Below are 14,742 nucleotides of genomic sequence, written 5' to 3'. Positions count from 1 at the left end.
ATGTAAAATGCACAAGTACAGTGAAATGCATTTATTGCAAGCTCTAAACCCAACAATGCAGTAATCAATATCAATGTAGCACTAAAAATAACACAAGGTAGAACAGAAAGACACAAATAAAAATAAGAACATTAGAAAGTAAGAAGCTAGATACAGGGTCAGTTTAAATACCATATTTACAATGTGCAGGAATACTGGAGTGATAGAGGTAGATACACTGTATATGCAAAAGTATGTGGACACAAATTAGTGGATTCGGCTATTTCAGCCACACCTGTTGCTGACAGGTGTATAAAATCGAGCACACGCCATGTAATCTCCATCGACAAACATTGGCAGTAGAATGGCCTACTGAAGAGCTCAGTGACTTTCAATGTGGCACCATCATAGGATGCCACCTTTCCAACAAGTCAGTTTGTCAAATTTCTGCCCTTCTAGAGCTGCCCCGGTCAACTGTAAGTGCTGTAATTATGAAGTGGAAACGTCTAGGAGCAACAACGGCTCAGCCGGGAAGTGGTAGGCCACACAAGCTTACAGAACGGGATCGCCGAGTGCGGAAATGCGTAAAATTGGTCTGTCCTCGGTTGCAACACTCACAACTGTGTTCCAAACTGCCTCTGGAAGCAACATCAGCACAAGAACTGTTCGTCTGGAGCTTCATGAAATGGATTTCCATGGCCGAGCAGCCGCACACAAGCCTAAGTTCACCATGCGCAATGCCAAGCGTTAGCTGGAGTGGTGTAAAGCTCGCCACCATTGGACTCTGGAGCAGTGGAAACGCATTCTGTGGAGTGATGAATCACGGTTCACCATCTGGCACTCCAACGAACAAATCTGGCGGATGCCAGGAAAACACTACCTGCCTGAATGCCTAGTACCAACTGTAAAGCTTGACGGTGGAGGAATAATGGTCTGGGGCTGTTTTTCATGGTTCGGGCCCCTTAGTTCCAGGGAAGGGAAATCTTAACGCTACAGAATACAATAACATTCTAGACGATTGTGTGCTTCCAACTTGGGGAAGGCCCTTTCTTGTTTCAGCATGACAATGCCTCTGTGCACAAAGCAAGATCCATACCGAAATGGTTGTTGAGATCGGTGTGGAAGAACTTGACTAGCCTGCACAGAGCCCTAACCTCAACTCCATTGAACGCCTTTGGGATGAATTGAAACGCCGACTGCGAGTGAGGTCTAATCGCCCAAAATCAGTGCCCGACCTCACTAATGTTCGTGGCTGAATGGAAGCAAGTCCCGGCAGCAATGTTCCAGCATCTAGTGGAAAGACTTCCCAGAAGAGTGTAGGCTGTTATAATAGCAAAGGGGGACCAACTCCATATTAATGATCTGATCTGGCAGACTCACTAAACACATGCTTTGTTTGTAAATTATGTCTGAGTGTTGGAGTGTGCCCTTGGCTATCCGTAAATAAAAAAACGTGGCGTCTGTTTTGCTTAATATAAGGAGTGTGCAATGATTTATACTTGTACTTGTACATTTGAAACATTAGTATATTTTAGCAATTACATTTACTTTTGCTACTTAAGTATGTTTAAAACCATATACTTTTAGACTTTTACTCAAGACGTATTTTACTGGGTGACTTTCACTTGAGTCATTATCTATTAAGGTATTTTTACTTTTACTCAAGTATGACAAATGGGTACTTTTTCCACCACAAAAGTGTCCACATACTTTTGGTCCTATATAGAGTATGTATCAGGTAAGGTGACTAGGCATCAGGATATATGATAAACATAGTATCAGCATAAATTATGATTGTATGGGAGTGTGTGTGTGCATGTTATGTTATGGACTGTCAGTGTGCATAACTGTGTAGAATCCTGTGAGTGCATAGAGACAACACAAATAAAATACAAGGGTCAACGCAGATAGTCCGTGTAACCATTCTGTAAGGTATTTAGCAGTATTATGTTTTCGGGATAGAAGCTGTTCAGGAGCCTGTTGGTGTCGGACTTAATAAACCGGTACCACTTGCCATGCAGAAGCAAAGAGAACAGTCTATGGCTTGGGTGGCTGGAGTCTTTAAAGATTTTCCGGGCCTTCCTGTCACACCGCCTGATATACAGGTCCTGGATGGCAGGGGGCTCGGCTCCAGTGAAGTACTGGGCTGTCCACAACACTCTGTAGCACCATTGCCATCCAAACAAAACATTTTGCTCATTAAAATTCCTAGAATGTCTCTTTATAATAATATGTAAACTACCTAAATATTGCTCACACATTATTATAAAAATACATTTTAGGAATTTTAATGAGCACATTTTTTTCTGAGCTGGGGTTGAGTGACTTGGGGATTGTGTCAAATATCACTGATGTGGATCAGGCCCTTAACCCTTATTTTTTAAATATCCCTGTTTAAGGGTAAAAGACTGATGTAATCCTTGGTTTACGCATGAATTGTCGGAGAAATTACAGGAAAGAAATGTAGCTTGGGCTAAGGTTAGATGGAATGATTCTACATCTGATTGGCAGTCCTTCAGAGATTTGAGAAACACATGTCTATCCCTGGTTTCAAAAGCAAAATCATTATATTTCTTGAATTGTTTTTCAGAGTGGTGGCAGCCAAACTCTGGAAAGTGGTCAAATCCTTTAAACAAAACTCCACCCCCTCGTTGCCTCAGCAGGTTGACAGCCTCTGGTCCCATTCTAGACAAAATTGACATTTATGATGCTTTTAATAACCATTTTGCTTCAACTGGCCAACTGTTTGAAAGGATCATCTCTGAAAATGAATCTCATCCCACTAGAGGGAGTCCTTTAGTCACCTCAGAACAGATTGTAGAGAATGATGCACGAACAGACTCATACTTTATTTTCATTTCAACCCTTTGATGTCTATGATGTACTTTGCTAAAAAACATAGAGGCTGATTCACTTGATTTCTTCTTATTGCAGCTCTCTGCCCCACTTATTGCAGAACCACTGACCTATATGTTTTACTTGAAAATTGTTTCTGGTGTTATCTCGAAGATATGGCAAGCGGCAAATGTTCTCCCACTACATAAAGGAGGAGATCCTTCTGACTTAGTTAACTCCTGTCCAATTTCCAAATTATGTTGCCTTTCCAAAGTTTTAGAATCCCAGACTAACTTTCAGCAAAAACTTTAACTTCTCCCTCTATTTTTAATGTGCACCAATCCTGTTTTAGATCTGGACATAGCACAGTTTCAGCTGCTGCACTTGTTTATGATGATGTGTTAAAATTGTTAAATCATTGTGCTGCCTTATTTATAGACCTTTCCAAGTCATTCAATACTGTTGACTATCACATTCTTATTCAAAGGTTGACTGAATAGGCCTGGATCAAGCTTCTTGCAAGTGGTTTGAAAACTTTCTGTCAGACAGGACTCAATGTGTGATCTCTGGTGGTGTTAAGTCTAGTTTTCTGGATATTACACAAGGTGTACCGCAGGGGTCCATACTAACACCTGTTATCTTTACTATTTATTTAAATAATAGTCTATCTGTTAAAACGTGTAATATTAATCTGTACGCAGATGACACTGTTATGTATGACATTGCCCCAAACTGTTGAACAGGCTATATTAGAGCTGCAATCTGACCTTGTTACCATTCAGAAAGCCCTGGTTGGTTTAAAACTTGTACTTAATGCGATCAAGATGAAATACATGTTGTTCTCTAGTTCTCGCAAGAATATTTCAGATGGACTACACATTTATTCATTGGATGTTTCTCCCATTGATCACGTTCCCACCTACAAATATCTGGATTGACAAAGTATTTCATGTTTAAAAAACATACGGATGACCTAGTTAAAAAGCTAAGATTTAATGTGGGCTACTTTTTTATAAATAGATTGGCTGGTCCTCATTAAAGTCACGTAGATCAATGTATTACTCCCTTTTTGTTCCCAAAGTCCTCCTACACAAGCTTCCAAAGGACCTAACTTCGTTGCTGACGTATTACAGAATGAGATTAGCAAACCAGTTTACAGGGTTGGTTATCTTCAGAATCCTCAGATCTCCACAGAATTAGGTGAATCTGCTTTTAGTTTTCACACTCCACATTTTTGGAATCAATTACAAAATTCATTACATTTGAATTCCCTGGTGCTACTAAGGCATTTTAAAACCCAGATGATAAATGAGTTTGAGGTGTACAATTGTTTTGATTGATTTAGTAACCTGCTTATGATGGCTGTGATTTTAGTGATGTTCTGGTGTAGTGTAATATTTTTTTAGCTTTGTGGTCTCAGTGCACCATTGAAAATGAAACACTGGTCTCAATTGGGCCCACTGATTAAATAAAAGTTTACAGTAAAATAACAAGCAAGCAGGTAAAATAACAAACAAGCAGGTCCTAAGCTTGGTGATGAGCTTGGAGGGGACAATAGTGTTGAACGCTGAGCTGTCATCAATGATCAGCATTCTCACATAGAAAAATCTCTTCTTATCTAGGTGGGTGAGGGTGGTGTGGAGCGCAATTGAGATTGCATCGTCTATGGATCTGTTGAGGCAGTATGTCTGGTGTCTGGGATGAATAACCTTTCAAAGCACTTCATGATTACAGATGTGAGTGCTATAGGGCGGTAGTCATTTTGGCATAAAGCTTTAAGAGTTTTTGGAAACAGGAATAATGGTAGTTATCTTAACACATGTGTGGATTACAGACTGGGACAAGGAGAGGTTGAAAATTACAGTGAATATGCCTGCAAGCTGATCTGTGCATGCTCTGAGAACAGGCCCGTAAGCACTGTGAGTGTTGACCTGAATAAAGACCTTCCTCACGTAAGCCTCGGAGAACAAGATCACCCAGTCCTCTGGGTTGGTGAGGGCCCTCAAGCACAGTGTTGTTATTGTCAAAGCATGCATAAAATCCATGGAGTTTGTCTGCAAGAGAAGCATTGTTGGGCAGATCACGGCTGTAGCCCCTGCCACCTGCGGTGGGCGTCGGAGCCTGTGTAGTATGATTCCACCTTATTACTATATCATTGCGGGACTTGAACTTGTTCCTGTCCTTAGCCGTGGCCTCAGGGTTGTCTGTGATAGCCCTGTGTGTGGTAGCCCTGTCCTTTAGTATAGCACCAACCTCAGTTTTAATCCAGGGTTTTGATTGAGGAAGAATATTCACCGTGGGGACAATGTCACCGATGCATTTCCTTATGAAGCTAGTGACAGCGGTGCTTAACTCCATGTTATTGGCGGAGTCTGGGAACATATTAGAATAGCAGTGTAGAGGAAGATGTCATACACTAAGTGTCTGTCAAGCCTGATGGGAAAGTGGTTAGAAGTTTGAAAGAAAAAAAAGCAGAAACCTACCCATGGCGTCGACGTTCAGGCCCTACCCTACCCTGGCCCAATTGCTCAACCCGAAATTAGAAATACAATAACTTTCTCCGCTAGTATCCATAGCAGAATTGTCTCCGTCTGTCCTTTGCTTCCTGCGATGCCCCATGTGCTCCTCTGCATGTGTGAGTATCCATAGCAAAAGATATCTCTAGCTTGAACGGTTCAACAATTACTGTTGGTGGGTTATTTTATGCAAATGTATATAGTTATGCAAAGATTTAAAATTTAGGATAGCCTGAACATGCGAAAGTTGGTTGTTCTCTCTAGCTTAAATGGTTCAATAGTTATTTTATGCAAATGAATAAAAATGTATGTAGTTAGACATTTCAAAGAATTTGAAGTTAGGATAGCCTGACTGTCTTGTAGCTTAATTGGCCAGAAGCGAAACCATTTTGAATATCTACCTCTGTATTTCTATGGTTCTCATTAAAACCCATGTAATTTATGCACATTTAATGGTTATAGTAAAAAAAAAAAAAGTATGTATATAGTAAAAAAAATATTTTGACAAGCAAATCTAAGTATGGTCAGACTGAACATCTCATCGTTGATTTGATGTTGACAGCTTAAACAGTGAAAAATGATATATTTTTTTCATTGTAGTCTATGACCCCTTTTCAGCCAATGAAATGCATTGGTATCCATAGCAACGACTCTGTTTGGGCTGAGAGAGCTTTTAGCTGATGTTAGCTAGCTACTTTGTCACTAAACTCTGACAAACTGCAGAAACTCAGTAACTATTGATTGGTAGAAGATCGTTCTGTTCTTATTCCAGATTTAAATAGCTGAGTCCAAGATGTTATACTCTCTACGTTTTTGCGAGTATCCATAGCAATGGCTCCTTTTGGTCTGCTACATTTTTTAAATTTTACCTTTAGGGAGTCCCCAATGACCCCAGGGTCTCTTTCACAATGGAGCCCTGCATATACAATTTGACGTGGCATGAGACAGCTGTTAGTTGGCGTTAACTAGTTACTTTTCGCCACTCAACTCAGACAAACAACTAACTTTTGATTGGTAGAAGATAATTATGTTCCGATTCCAAATGTGAATAGCAGAGATGTAGACCAGATGTCATAACCTTTAAGTTTTTGCAAGTTTCCATTGCAATGGCTGTTTGGGCTGCTCAATGATGAAACAGAGAGCTGTTAGCTGGCTGCTTTTCATCACACTAAACTCAGACAGCTGTAACTTTTGATTAGTAGTAAATAATTTGTTCTGAGTCCAGATTTGAATACCAAAGAAGTAGACAAAGATCTCATACGCTCTAACTTTTTGTCTAACTGGGAAAGTGGTCCAAATTTAGGTTGTTTATAAAAAGTTAATAGAAATGTAATTGATGCAGTTAGTAAAACAGCTGTATTGTTTGATCGGTATGATATTTTTGTTCCAATTTCAGATTTGAATAGCAAAGTAGAGGAAGATTTCATATGCTCTAACTTTTTGTCAAAATGGTTGAGAAAGTGGCATCAGGTTTGTGTCAAAAGTTTAATTGTTCACGGTAAATGGAATGCTGGAGGTCTGGGAGTTGATGTCACAATGGGACATTTAGAATGTTGAAGAAATCACATGAAAGTGAAAAAGGACAAAAAAGCTTAATAGTTTAAAAATAATAAAATATATCAAAAAGTTGAATGCAAGCACACTGGTCTTGACTGTTCTGCACGTTTTAAAGTTTGAATGATGTTTCTAGCTTAAACAATGTAAGAGAATGCTTCACAAGCCCCACTAATAATAATTATGACGAAGATTTAAACTGGGACGTCGCAAGTCTCACCAATAATAAGAAGTATGTTGAACATTTTAAGTGGGGACTTTTTTAAAATAAGAGTCAATTCCAAAAGGGCCTAGGTGAAATGTCTCCATTCTTATGAAAACTCTGATCTCCATTGAGGTACATGCTTTCATCATGCACCGTCCTCAGATGCCTTAGCAAGTCGTCATTTAGTTTAAAACTCTTTCCACAGCGAGTACAGAGGAAAGAGTCCTGGGAGTGAAGAAGCTTATGTTTTGTTAGGGTGTGACTGTGGTGGAAGCCCTCCCCACACACACTGCAGTGGAATGGCCTTTCTTCTGTGTGGATGTTCCTGTGCTCCTGCAGCCCTTTCAGCTGAGCAAAGACATCCCCGCAGTCTGTACAGGTATAAGGGGACTCACCTGTGTGGGTTCTCATGTGACATTTCAGATTATACTTGTCCCTAAACTGCTTTCCACACTCCGAGCAGCCTAGAGCCTTATTATGGCTCCTGCGGTGGTGGGTCAGGCATTTCTGAGAGGCAAAGACTTGGGCACAGTCAGGACAGATGAACTTAGGGAAGGCACTGCAACTGTGTTTGCTGAGAAAAGCAGCCCGTTTGTAGCTCTTACCACAGTCATGACAGCAGTGGCTTGGTCTATGGAAGGGATCTTCTTTGTTTTTCCGCTTCAGGCAGCAGGGTGTTCCTCCCTCTTTCTCGGCTGTGTTAGGGCTGGACGAGATGACAGGAGCAGATACACCTCTCTTGGCCCTTCCAAAGACGGGCATCTGATTTGCTATGTTTCTAAACTGACTTCTCTCAACATTATCAGTATTTCTATCCACATCAGTAGACTGTCCCATCTCAGAGGCTGACCTGATCTCATCCTCTACCTCAGCCTGGTTATTGTATTTTATCTCCTCCTTAATCCAGTCCTCATGTTCAGAAAAATTGTCTTCCTCAACCAAATCATCTTCTCCATCAAGTCTCCTCTCCTCACTGTAAATGTCCTCCAGATGTCTGGCATCTATATTGAAAGTACTGGACTGACAGACTTTAGAAAATTCTATCCTCTTCAGAAACAACCCTGGTCCTGTGACTTTCATCTTCTCACTGTTAACTTGATGTTCAGCAGGTCTGAAAATAAACGGAAATAGACAGCATAATCAACAAATGCATTCCAATAAACACACACTATTTGTCGTCAACATATTTAACACTTCCTTAATATCTTTGGATGTGCAAGAAAGAAACACTCAAAACATGATCTGGCCCTACCCTGCTTCTTCCTCTCTCAGTTGGTCTGCAGGGTATCCCTCTCCATCAGTGTGGTTGTCCATCTCACTGCACTTATCCCCAGGTGTGTTGTTCAGGTACTCCTCAGCCATGTAGATAGCCTCCTCCATGTCCTGGGGGCACTGTTTCAGCACACAGTCTCCAACATGTGTGGGCAGGAGTGACACAAACCTCTGCAGGGCCACACACCTCACCACCTCCGCAGCCGTTCTCCTCTCAGGCCGAAGCCAGTGCTGGGCAGCACTTTCCAGTCCCTGCCCCAACTCCCTGGGCCCTCTCTCAGGGTCGTACCTCAGATAGCTGAAGTCCTCCTGCCGTCGGCTCTCTTCTGCCCTGACTTGGCTCTGCAGGCTAGCCCTCAGTGTCTCGTAGTTTGGCTCTCCTGATCTGAGGCACTCCCCACCAAGGAGCCCCCACTTCACATTAGAAAGCCTGGAGTTGGAGTCTGCCTCCTCCAAAAGCAGCAGGTAGGCCTCAGGATCCTTCACCTCCTCCAGCTTCACATCTGGCTCCATTCTCCTGAGTTCCTCCCTCTCCAGTAACTGTGCCAGAGCCTCAGTCTGGATCTCCCCCTGTACAGCCAGAGCCTGTAGCTGCTGTCTGTGCACTGCTAGTAGGTTTGTAAATAACCGCACCACATCCATGGTTCCACTCTTGGAGTCTCTAGCAACGGCCTGTGAAATATGAAATTATTATAAAAATTTGGTAATGACAGTACCACTGGGCAATGACGATATCAATTTGGGTGTATAATAAATCCTGTGAAAACAAAATATGTTGATCGCCCAACTCTCAATGACGTTTCTAACACGTGATCCAAGAGGTAGTGTTTAATGTGTTTATAAGGCTGTACATGTAGCTATGATCTAAATTATAGCGTCTAGCTAGCTTGTTAATCTGTCTGGCACCACATTCAGATGTGTGCCTCATTTTCTCTCTGGATGAGGGCTAGCTGGCTAGCTAACGTTTGGTCAGTTAGGTGGGCTAGCTAGCCACGTTAGCTGACAATCCAGGCAAAATAGGCAAATTCCACCATAAAATGTGATTATCAAGCTGAACAAAACCACAGGTAGAAAAATAACGTTACTTACAGAGCGACTGGGCGTCTTTTTGTCTTTTACTCGTATTGTATTTCTTGCAGGTTAGCTAGCTAGCTACGTACACAGTACGTACACAGTTTTTATTGTTGTTTCCAGGGGTAACATTTGATCGTGACAACGTCTGAGTCTGCTGTGTGTAACATGATAAGAATTCCCGTCGTCTATTGTCCAAACGTTATATGTAGCTAGCTAACGTTAGCAAATTGAAACGTCCACGGCAAGTAATTAATCATCACAGGTAACTAGTAATTTATTCGTTATTTTCCATTCTTTGATAATCAATTTTGAGATAATATGTTCATTTTGATAGCGTTTTTTATTTTAAATCACCCACCAAGCTAACAACTGAGTCCTGGAACGTTTGTCCACCTTGCTGACGTTAGCTAGCTACATGGCTAAGTTTCAGTGATGGTACTGGGAATTTGACTCAAATAATTAGCTAACAATTATTTTTCAGTGGTATTAGATGCCTTTGTGATCGAGCTGGCCATTCTGACCCTGCCAGCTAGTGAAAAGTATTCGTTTTTACTGCCATCGCCATTGGCACCTGCAATCATTATGGATGTGGTTGAGTTCCTGGTGTCCCTGCTGGATGTGCATAAACAACAGCTGAAAGCGCTGACCAGACAGGGGGAGATCCAGGCCAAGGTCCTCAGCCAGCTTGTCAAGGATGGTTTGACCAGAACCCTTGACGGGCCTTCACCCCAGGATGTAGAGGAACAGAGAAGGCATCGGTTGACACCAGGGAGAGATAAAGACCCAGAGGACTGGGGTGCTAGGCTTGATGGTCTGCTGCAAGAGGAGACACAGAAGAAGATTCAACTGATCAGACCCCAGGGGTTGTCCAATGTATTCCAGACCAGGGTACTGGGACAGATGTGGACTGTGGAGGACCAGAGCAGGCAGGACTTCTTGTCTCTGCGGTATGAACCCCAGAAGGGAGCCAGAGAGCTGGGGCAGAGGCTTGACTCAGCTGCTAAGCACTGGCTTCGGCCTGACCTAAGAACTGCTGCACAGGTAGAGCAGTGTGTTGCCATCGAGCAGTTTCTGTCCCTCTTACCAAAGGAGGCTGGTGCCTGGGTGCAGAAGCAGCAGCCCAGGGATATGGAGGAAGCGATCAGCATTGCTGAGCAGCGACTTGGGTCTGGTGCCTTCACCGTCTCCTCGCCTTCCCCTGACCGTACACAGACAAACACAGCACAGGGCTCAACAGAGACACAAGAACAAGGGTAGGTAAATGTGTGGCAGCTATTGAACTTATCATATCTGCAGTTATTCTATCATCCTCAGTGTCTTTAGTTTAATTGTTCCGTCACATGCAGATCCTAAGAACGATTCACTATGATTAATCTCATTTTAATTTACAGGAGTGTCAAGATGCAGAGCACCAGTGATCACCCAGATGCTTTGACCAAGTCATTTCTCAACCAGCTGGAGACTGTTAAGTCTGCCCATTTCAGTCTAGAGATTCCAGACATGGGAGTAGCCAGCTACCAGGAGGAAAAGGATGAGCATAAGGTGGTCCCAGAGGAAGGGTCCATCTTTGTGTGTAAGCAGGAAGTGGAGGACCCTGACTGGCATCAGGAGAGTGCTCCTCCAGAGCCTATCCAAATGTATGGGAGCACAACAGGACATGAGAGCATGTCAGTGGACACACCTTACATCTCCCCTCCCAGACACAACTCTATCTCCTCCACCATGTACACTCATCCAACACACAGAGTGTCCAGTCAGATCCCCTCCCCACAGTCGCCTCCATCCCTTGCTCCTGATGTCTATCATCCACAAGTTCAGGACAGCCCAGTGACAGACAGACTGCAGAGTAACAATCATTCTAGTGACGAGACGGAGCTTACTGCCAGGTACACAGGGCTTATCTCTGAAGATGGACAGCTGACCTGGGGGACCCTCCCGAGGGTTCCCTCACCCTCCTTCCATGCTCGCCCGCCCTCCCCCTCACCCTCCCACCAGTGCCCAGACTGTGGCTGCTGCTTCACCCAGCAAAGGAGCCTGGAGGAGCACAGGAACATTCACACGGGGGCGAGGCCCTTCGTCTGTGGGGTTTGTGGCAAGGCCTTCTGCCACCGCCGCACTCTGAACAAACACACACGTATCCACTCCTGGGAGAGACCCTTTCAATGTACTGACTGTGGACAGACCTTTAAACTCAAAGACACCATGAAGAGGCACCAGGTGTCCCACAGCAGGCCAGGGACAGGGCCAGGGGCACGTCAGCTCTCTCACTCACCCTGATACTCTATCTAGCAGCTAGCTGCTCACGCAGCACTTCACCTGGCTGAGAGGAGGCCTCGTAGTAATCAGTACACAACAAGGACTTGAAGTAGGACTGGTCAGATGGCTTTCTCTGTAAATGTCCTAAATAGGCAGATTTGTGTGAGAACGCTAACAGTGTTTTCTGTTGGCGTGTTCCATAAACAGAGGACACTGCTTTGGATTTTGGTTGGTGGAACATCTCTCCCATGTTTCCATGTAAACAAGCTCAAATTACTTGTGCTTCATTGCTCCCTTTTTGTTTTTGTAGAATGCCCTGCCATGGTTCAAGTGAGAGGTGTTTCATGCATTTGGATATTGTGATAGTTACTCTTGAATAATTATTTGTTATGCAGAATCATTTTTTTTGTATTTAATTTAATTCTTCAGAAGAGCAGAGATCAGAACATTGTGTAACAATGTACTGTACTGCTTTATGTATTTGTTGTTTTATGCATAGGATATATATGTATATATATATTACACACAGTTGAAGTCAGAAGTTTACATGCACTTAGGTTGGAGTCGTTAAAACTCGTTTTTCAACCACGCCAAAACTATAGTTTGTTAACAAGAAATTTGTGGAAAGTTGGTTAGGACATCTACTTTGTGCATGACACAAGTAATTTTTCCAACAATTGTTTACAGACAGATTATTTCACTTATAATTCATTGTACCACAATTCCAGTGGGTCAGAAGTTTACATACACTAAGTTGACCGTGCCTTTAAACAGCTTGGACAATTCCAGAAAATTATGTCATGGCTTTAGAAGCTTCTGATAGACTAATTGACATCATTTGAGTCAATTAGAGGTGTACCTGTGGCTGTATTTCAAAGCCTACCTTCAAACTTAGTGTCTCTTTGCTTGACATCATGGGAAAATCAAAAGAAATCCGCCAAGACCTCAAAAAATACATGTAGACCTCCACAAGTCTGGTTCATCCTTCTGCGCAATTTCCAAACGCCTGAAGGTACCACGTTCATCTGTACAAACAATATTACGCAGGTATGAACACCATGGGACCGCGCAGCCGTCATACCGCTCAGGAAAGAGGCGAGTTTTGTCTCCTAGAGATGAACGTACTTCGGTGCGAAAAGTGCAACTCAATCCCAGAACAACAGCAAGGGACCTTGTGGAGAGGAATCAGGTACAAAAGTATCTATATCCATAGTAAAACGAGACCTATATCGACAACCTGAAAGGCCGCTCAGCAAAGAAGAAGCCACTGCTCCAAAGCCGCCATAAAAAAAAGCCAGACTACGGTTTGCAACTGCACATGGGGACAAAGATCGTACTTTTTAGAGACATGTCCTCTGGTCTGATGAAACAAAATAGAAATGACCATCGTTATGTTTGGAGGAAAAAGGGGAAGGCTTGCAAGCCGAAGAGCACCATCCCAACAGTGAAGCACGGGGGTGGCAGCATCATGTTGTGGGGGTGCTTTGCTGCAGGAGGGACTGGTGCATTTCACAAAATAAATGGCATCATAAGGAAGGAACATTATGTGAATATACTGAAGCAACATCTCAAGACATCAGTCAGGAAGTTAAAGCTTGGTTGCAAATTGGTCTTCCAAATGGACAATGACCCCAAGCATACTTCCAAAGTTGTGGCAAAATGGATTAAGGACAACAAAGTCAAGGTATTGGAGTGGCCATCACAAAGCCCTGACCTCAATCCCATAGAGAATTTGTGGGCAGAACTGAAAAAGCGTATGTGAGCAAGGAGGCCTACAAACCTGACTCAGTTACACCAGCTCTGTCAGGAGGAATGGGCCAAAATTCACCCAACTCATTGTGGGAAGCTTGTGGAAGGCTACCTGAAATGTTTGACCCAAGTTAAACAATTTAAAGGCAATACTTCCAAATACTAATTGAGTGTATGTAAACTTCTGACCTACTGGGAATGTGATGAAAGAAATAAAAGCTGAAATAAATCATTCTCTCTACTATTATTCTGACATTTCACATTCTTAAAATAAGGTGGTGATCCTAATTGACCTAAAACTGAATTTTTACTAGGATTAAATGTCAGGAATTGTGAAAAACTGAGTTTAATTGTATTTGGCCAAGGTGTATGTAAACCTACAACTTCAACTGTGTGTGTGTGTGTGTGTGTGTGTGTATGTGTGTGTGTGTATATATATATATATACTACCGTTCAATAGTTTGGGGTCACTTAGACATTTCCTTGTTTTCCATAAAAACATACCTGAAATGAGTTGCAAAATGAATAGGAAATATAGTCAAGATGTTGACAAGGTTATAAATAATTATTTTTAATTGAAATAATAATTGTGTCCTTCAAACTTTGCCTTCGTCAAAGAATCCTTCATTTGCAGCAATTACAGGCTTGCAGACCTTTGGCATTCTAGTTGTCAATTTGTTAGGTAATCTGAAGAGATTTCACCCCATGCTTCCTGAAGCACCTACCACAAATTGGATTGGCTTGATGGGCACTTCTTACGTACGATATGGGCAAGCTGCTCCCACAACAGCTCAATAGTGTTGACATCCGGTGACTGTGCTGGCCACTGAATTATAGACAGAATACCAGCTGACTGTTTCTTCCCTAAATAGTTATTGTGCTGGGCTTTAATTTGGTGCTGTGCTTTAGGTCATTGTCCTGTTGTAGGAGGAAATTGGCTCCAATTAAGCGCCATCCACAGGGTATGGCGTTGCGAAATGGAGTGATAGCCTTCCTTCTTCAAGAATCCTTTTACCCTGTACAAATCTCCCACTTTACCGCCACCAAAGCACCCACAGATCATCACATTGCCTCCACCATGCTTGACAGATGGTGTCATGCACTCCTCCAGGATATTTTCATTTATTCTGTCTCTCACGTATGTTCTTATTTGTGATCTGAATACCTCAAACTTGGATTCGTCTGTCCAGTGTCTGTGTTCTTTTGCCCATCTTAATCTTTTATTTTTATTTGTCAGTCTGAGGTAGGGCTTTTTCTTTACAACTCTGCCTAGAAGGCCAGCATCCCGGAATCGCCTCTTCA

The 14,742-nt window shown here is 42.6% G+C and overlaps 2 protein-coding genes across 2 annotated transcripts; one reads left to right on the top strand and one right to left on the bottom strand.

Annotated features, from left to right (window-relative positions):
• Nucleotides 1–6,796: 6,796 nt before the first annotated feature.
• LOC123998841 (zinc finger and SCAN domain-containing protein 21-like) lies at nucleotides 6,797–9,556 on the bottom strand. The gene is made up of 3 exons (XM_046304037.1): nucleotides 9,451–9,556; nucleotides 8,342–9,033; nucleotides 6,797–8,200 (listed from the first exon to the last, which is right to left on the bottom strand). The coding sequence occupies exons 2-3, from the start codon at nucleotides 9,001–9,003 to the stop codon at nucleotides 7,159–7,161; spliced, it is 1,704 nt and encodes a 567-aa protein (XP_046159993.1). The 5' UTR covers nucleotides 9,004–9,033; nucleotides 9,451–9,556; the 3' UTR covers nucleotides 6,797–7,158.
• Nucleotides 9,182–12,296, top strand: LOC123998843 (zinc finger and SCAN domain-containing protein 26-like). Its single transcript, XM_046304041.1, has 3 exons — nucleotides 9,182–9,697; nucleotides 9,917–10,688; nucleotides 10,827–12,296. Exons 2-3 carry the CDS (start codon nucleotides 10,018–10,020, stop codon nucleotides 11,710–11,712), a joined length of 1,557 nt encoding a protein of 518 aa, XP_046159997.1. The 5' UTR covers nucleotides 9,182–9,697; nucleotides 9,917–10,017; the 3' UTR covers nucleotides 11,713–12,296.
• The last annotated feature ends 2,446 nt before the right edge of the window (nucleotides 12,297–14,742 follow it).

The sequence above is a fragment of the Oncorhynchus gorbuscha genome, linkage group LG16 (assembly GCF_021184085.1).
Source record: "Oncorhynchus gorbuscha isolate QuinsamMale2020 ecotype Even-year linkage group LG16, OgorEven_v1.0, whole genome shotgun sequence".
NCBI lineage: Eukaryota > Metazoa > Chordata > Actinopteri > Salmoniformes > Salmonidae > Oncorhynchus > Oncorhynchus gorbuscha.
The sequence above is the reverse complement of the archived record's forward strand: the minus strand, read 5'-3'. Positions and strand labels throughout refer to the sequence as shown.

Excerpts from the sequence above, each read along its gene's own strand:
- LOC123998841 (XM_046304037.1), bottom strand. The coding sequence starts at position 9,003 with ATGGATGTGGTGCGGTTATTTACAAACCTACTAGCAGTGCACAGACAG. Across the intron at positions 8,201-8,341 it reads CTGAGAGAGGAAGAAGCAGG|ACCTGCTGAACATCAAGTTA; the intron begins GTAGGGCCAGAT and ends GTTTATTTTCAG.
- LOC123998843 (XM_046304041.1), top strand. The coding sequence starts at position 10,018 with ATGGATGTGGTTGAGTTCCTGGTGTCCCTGCTGGATGTGCATAAACAA. Across the intron at positions 10,689-10,826 it reads ACAGAGACACAAGAACAAGG|GAGTGTCAAGATGCAGAGCA; the intron begins GTAGGTAAATGT and ends TTTAATTTACAG.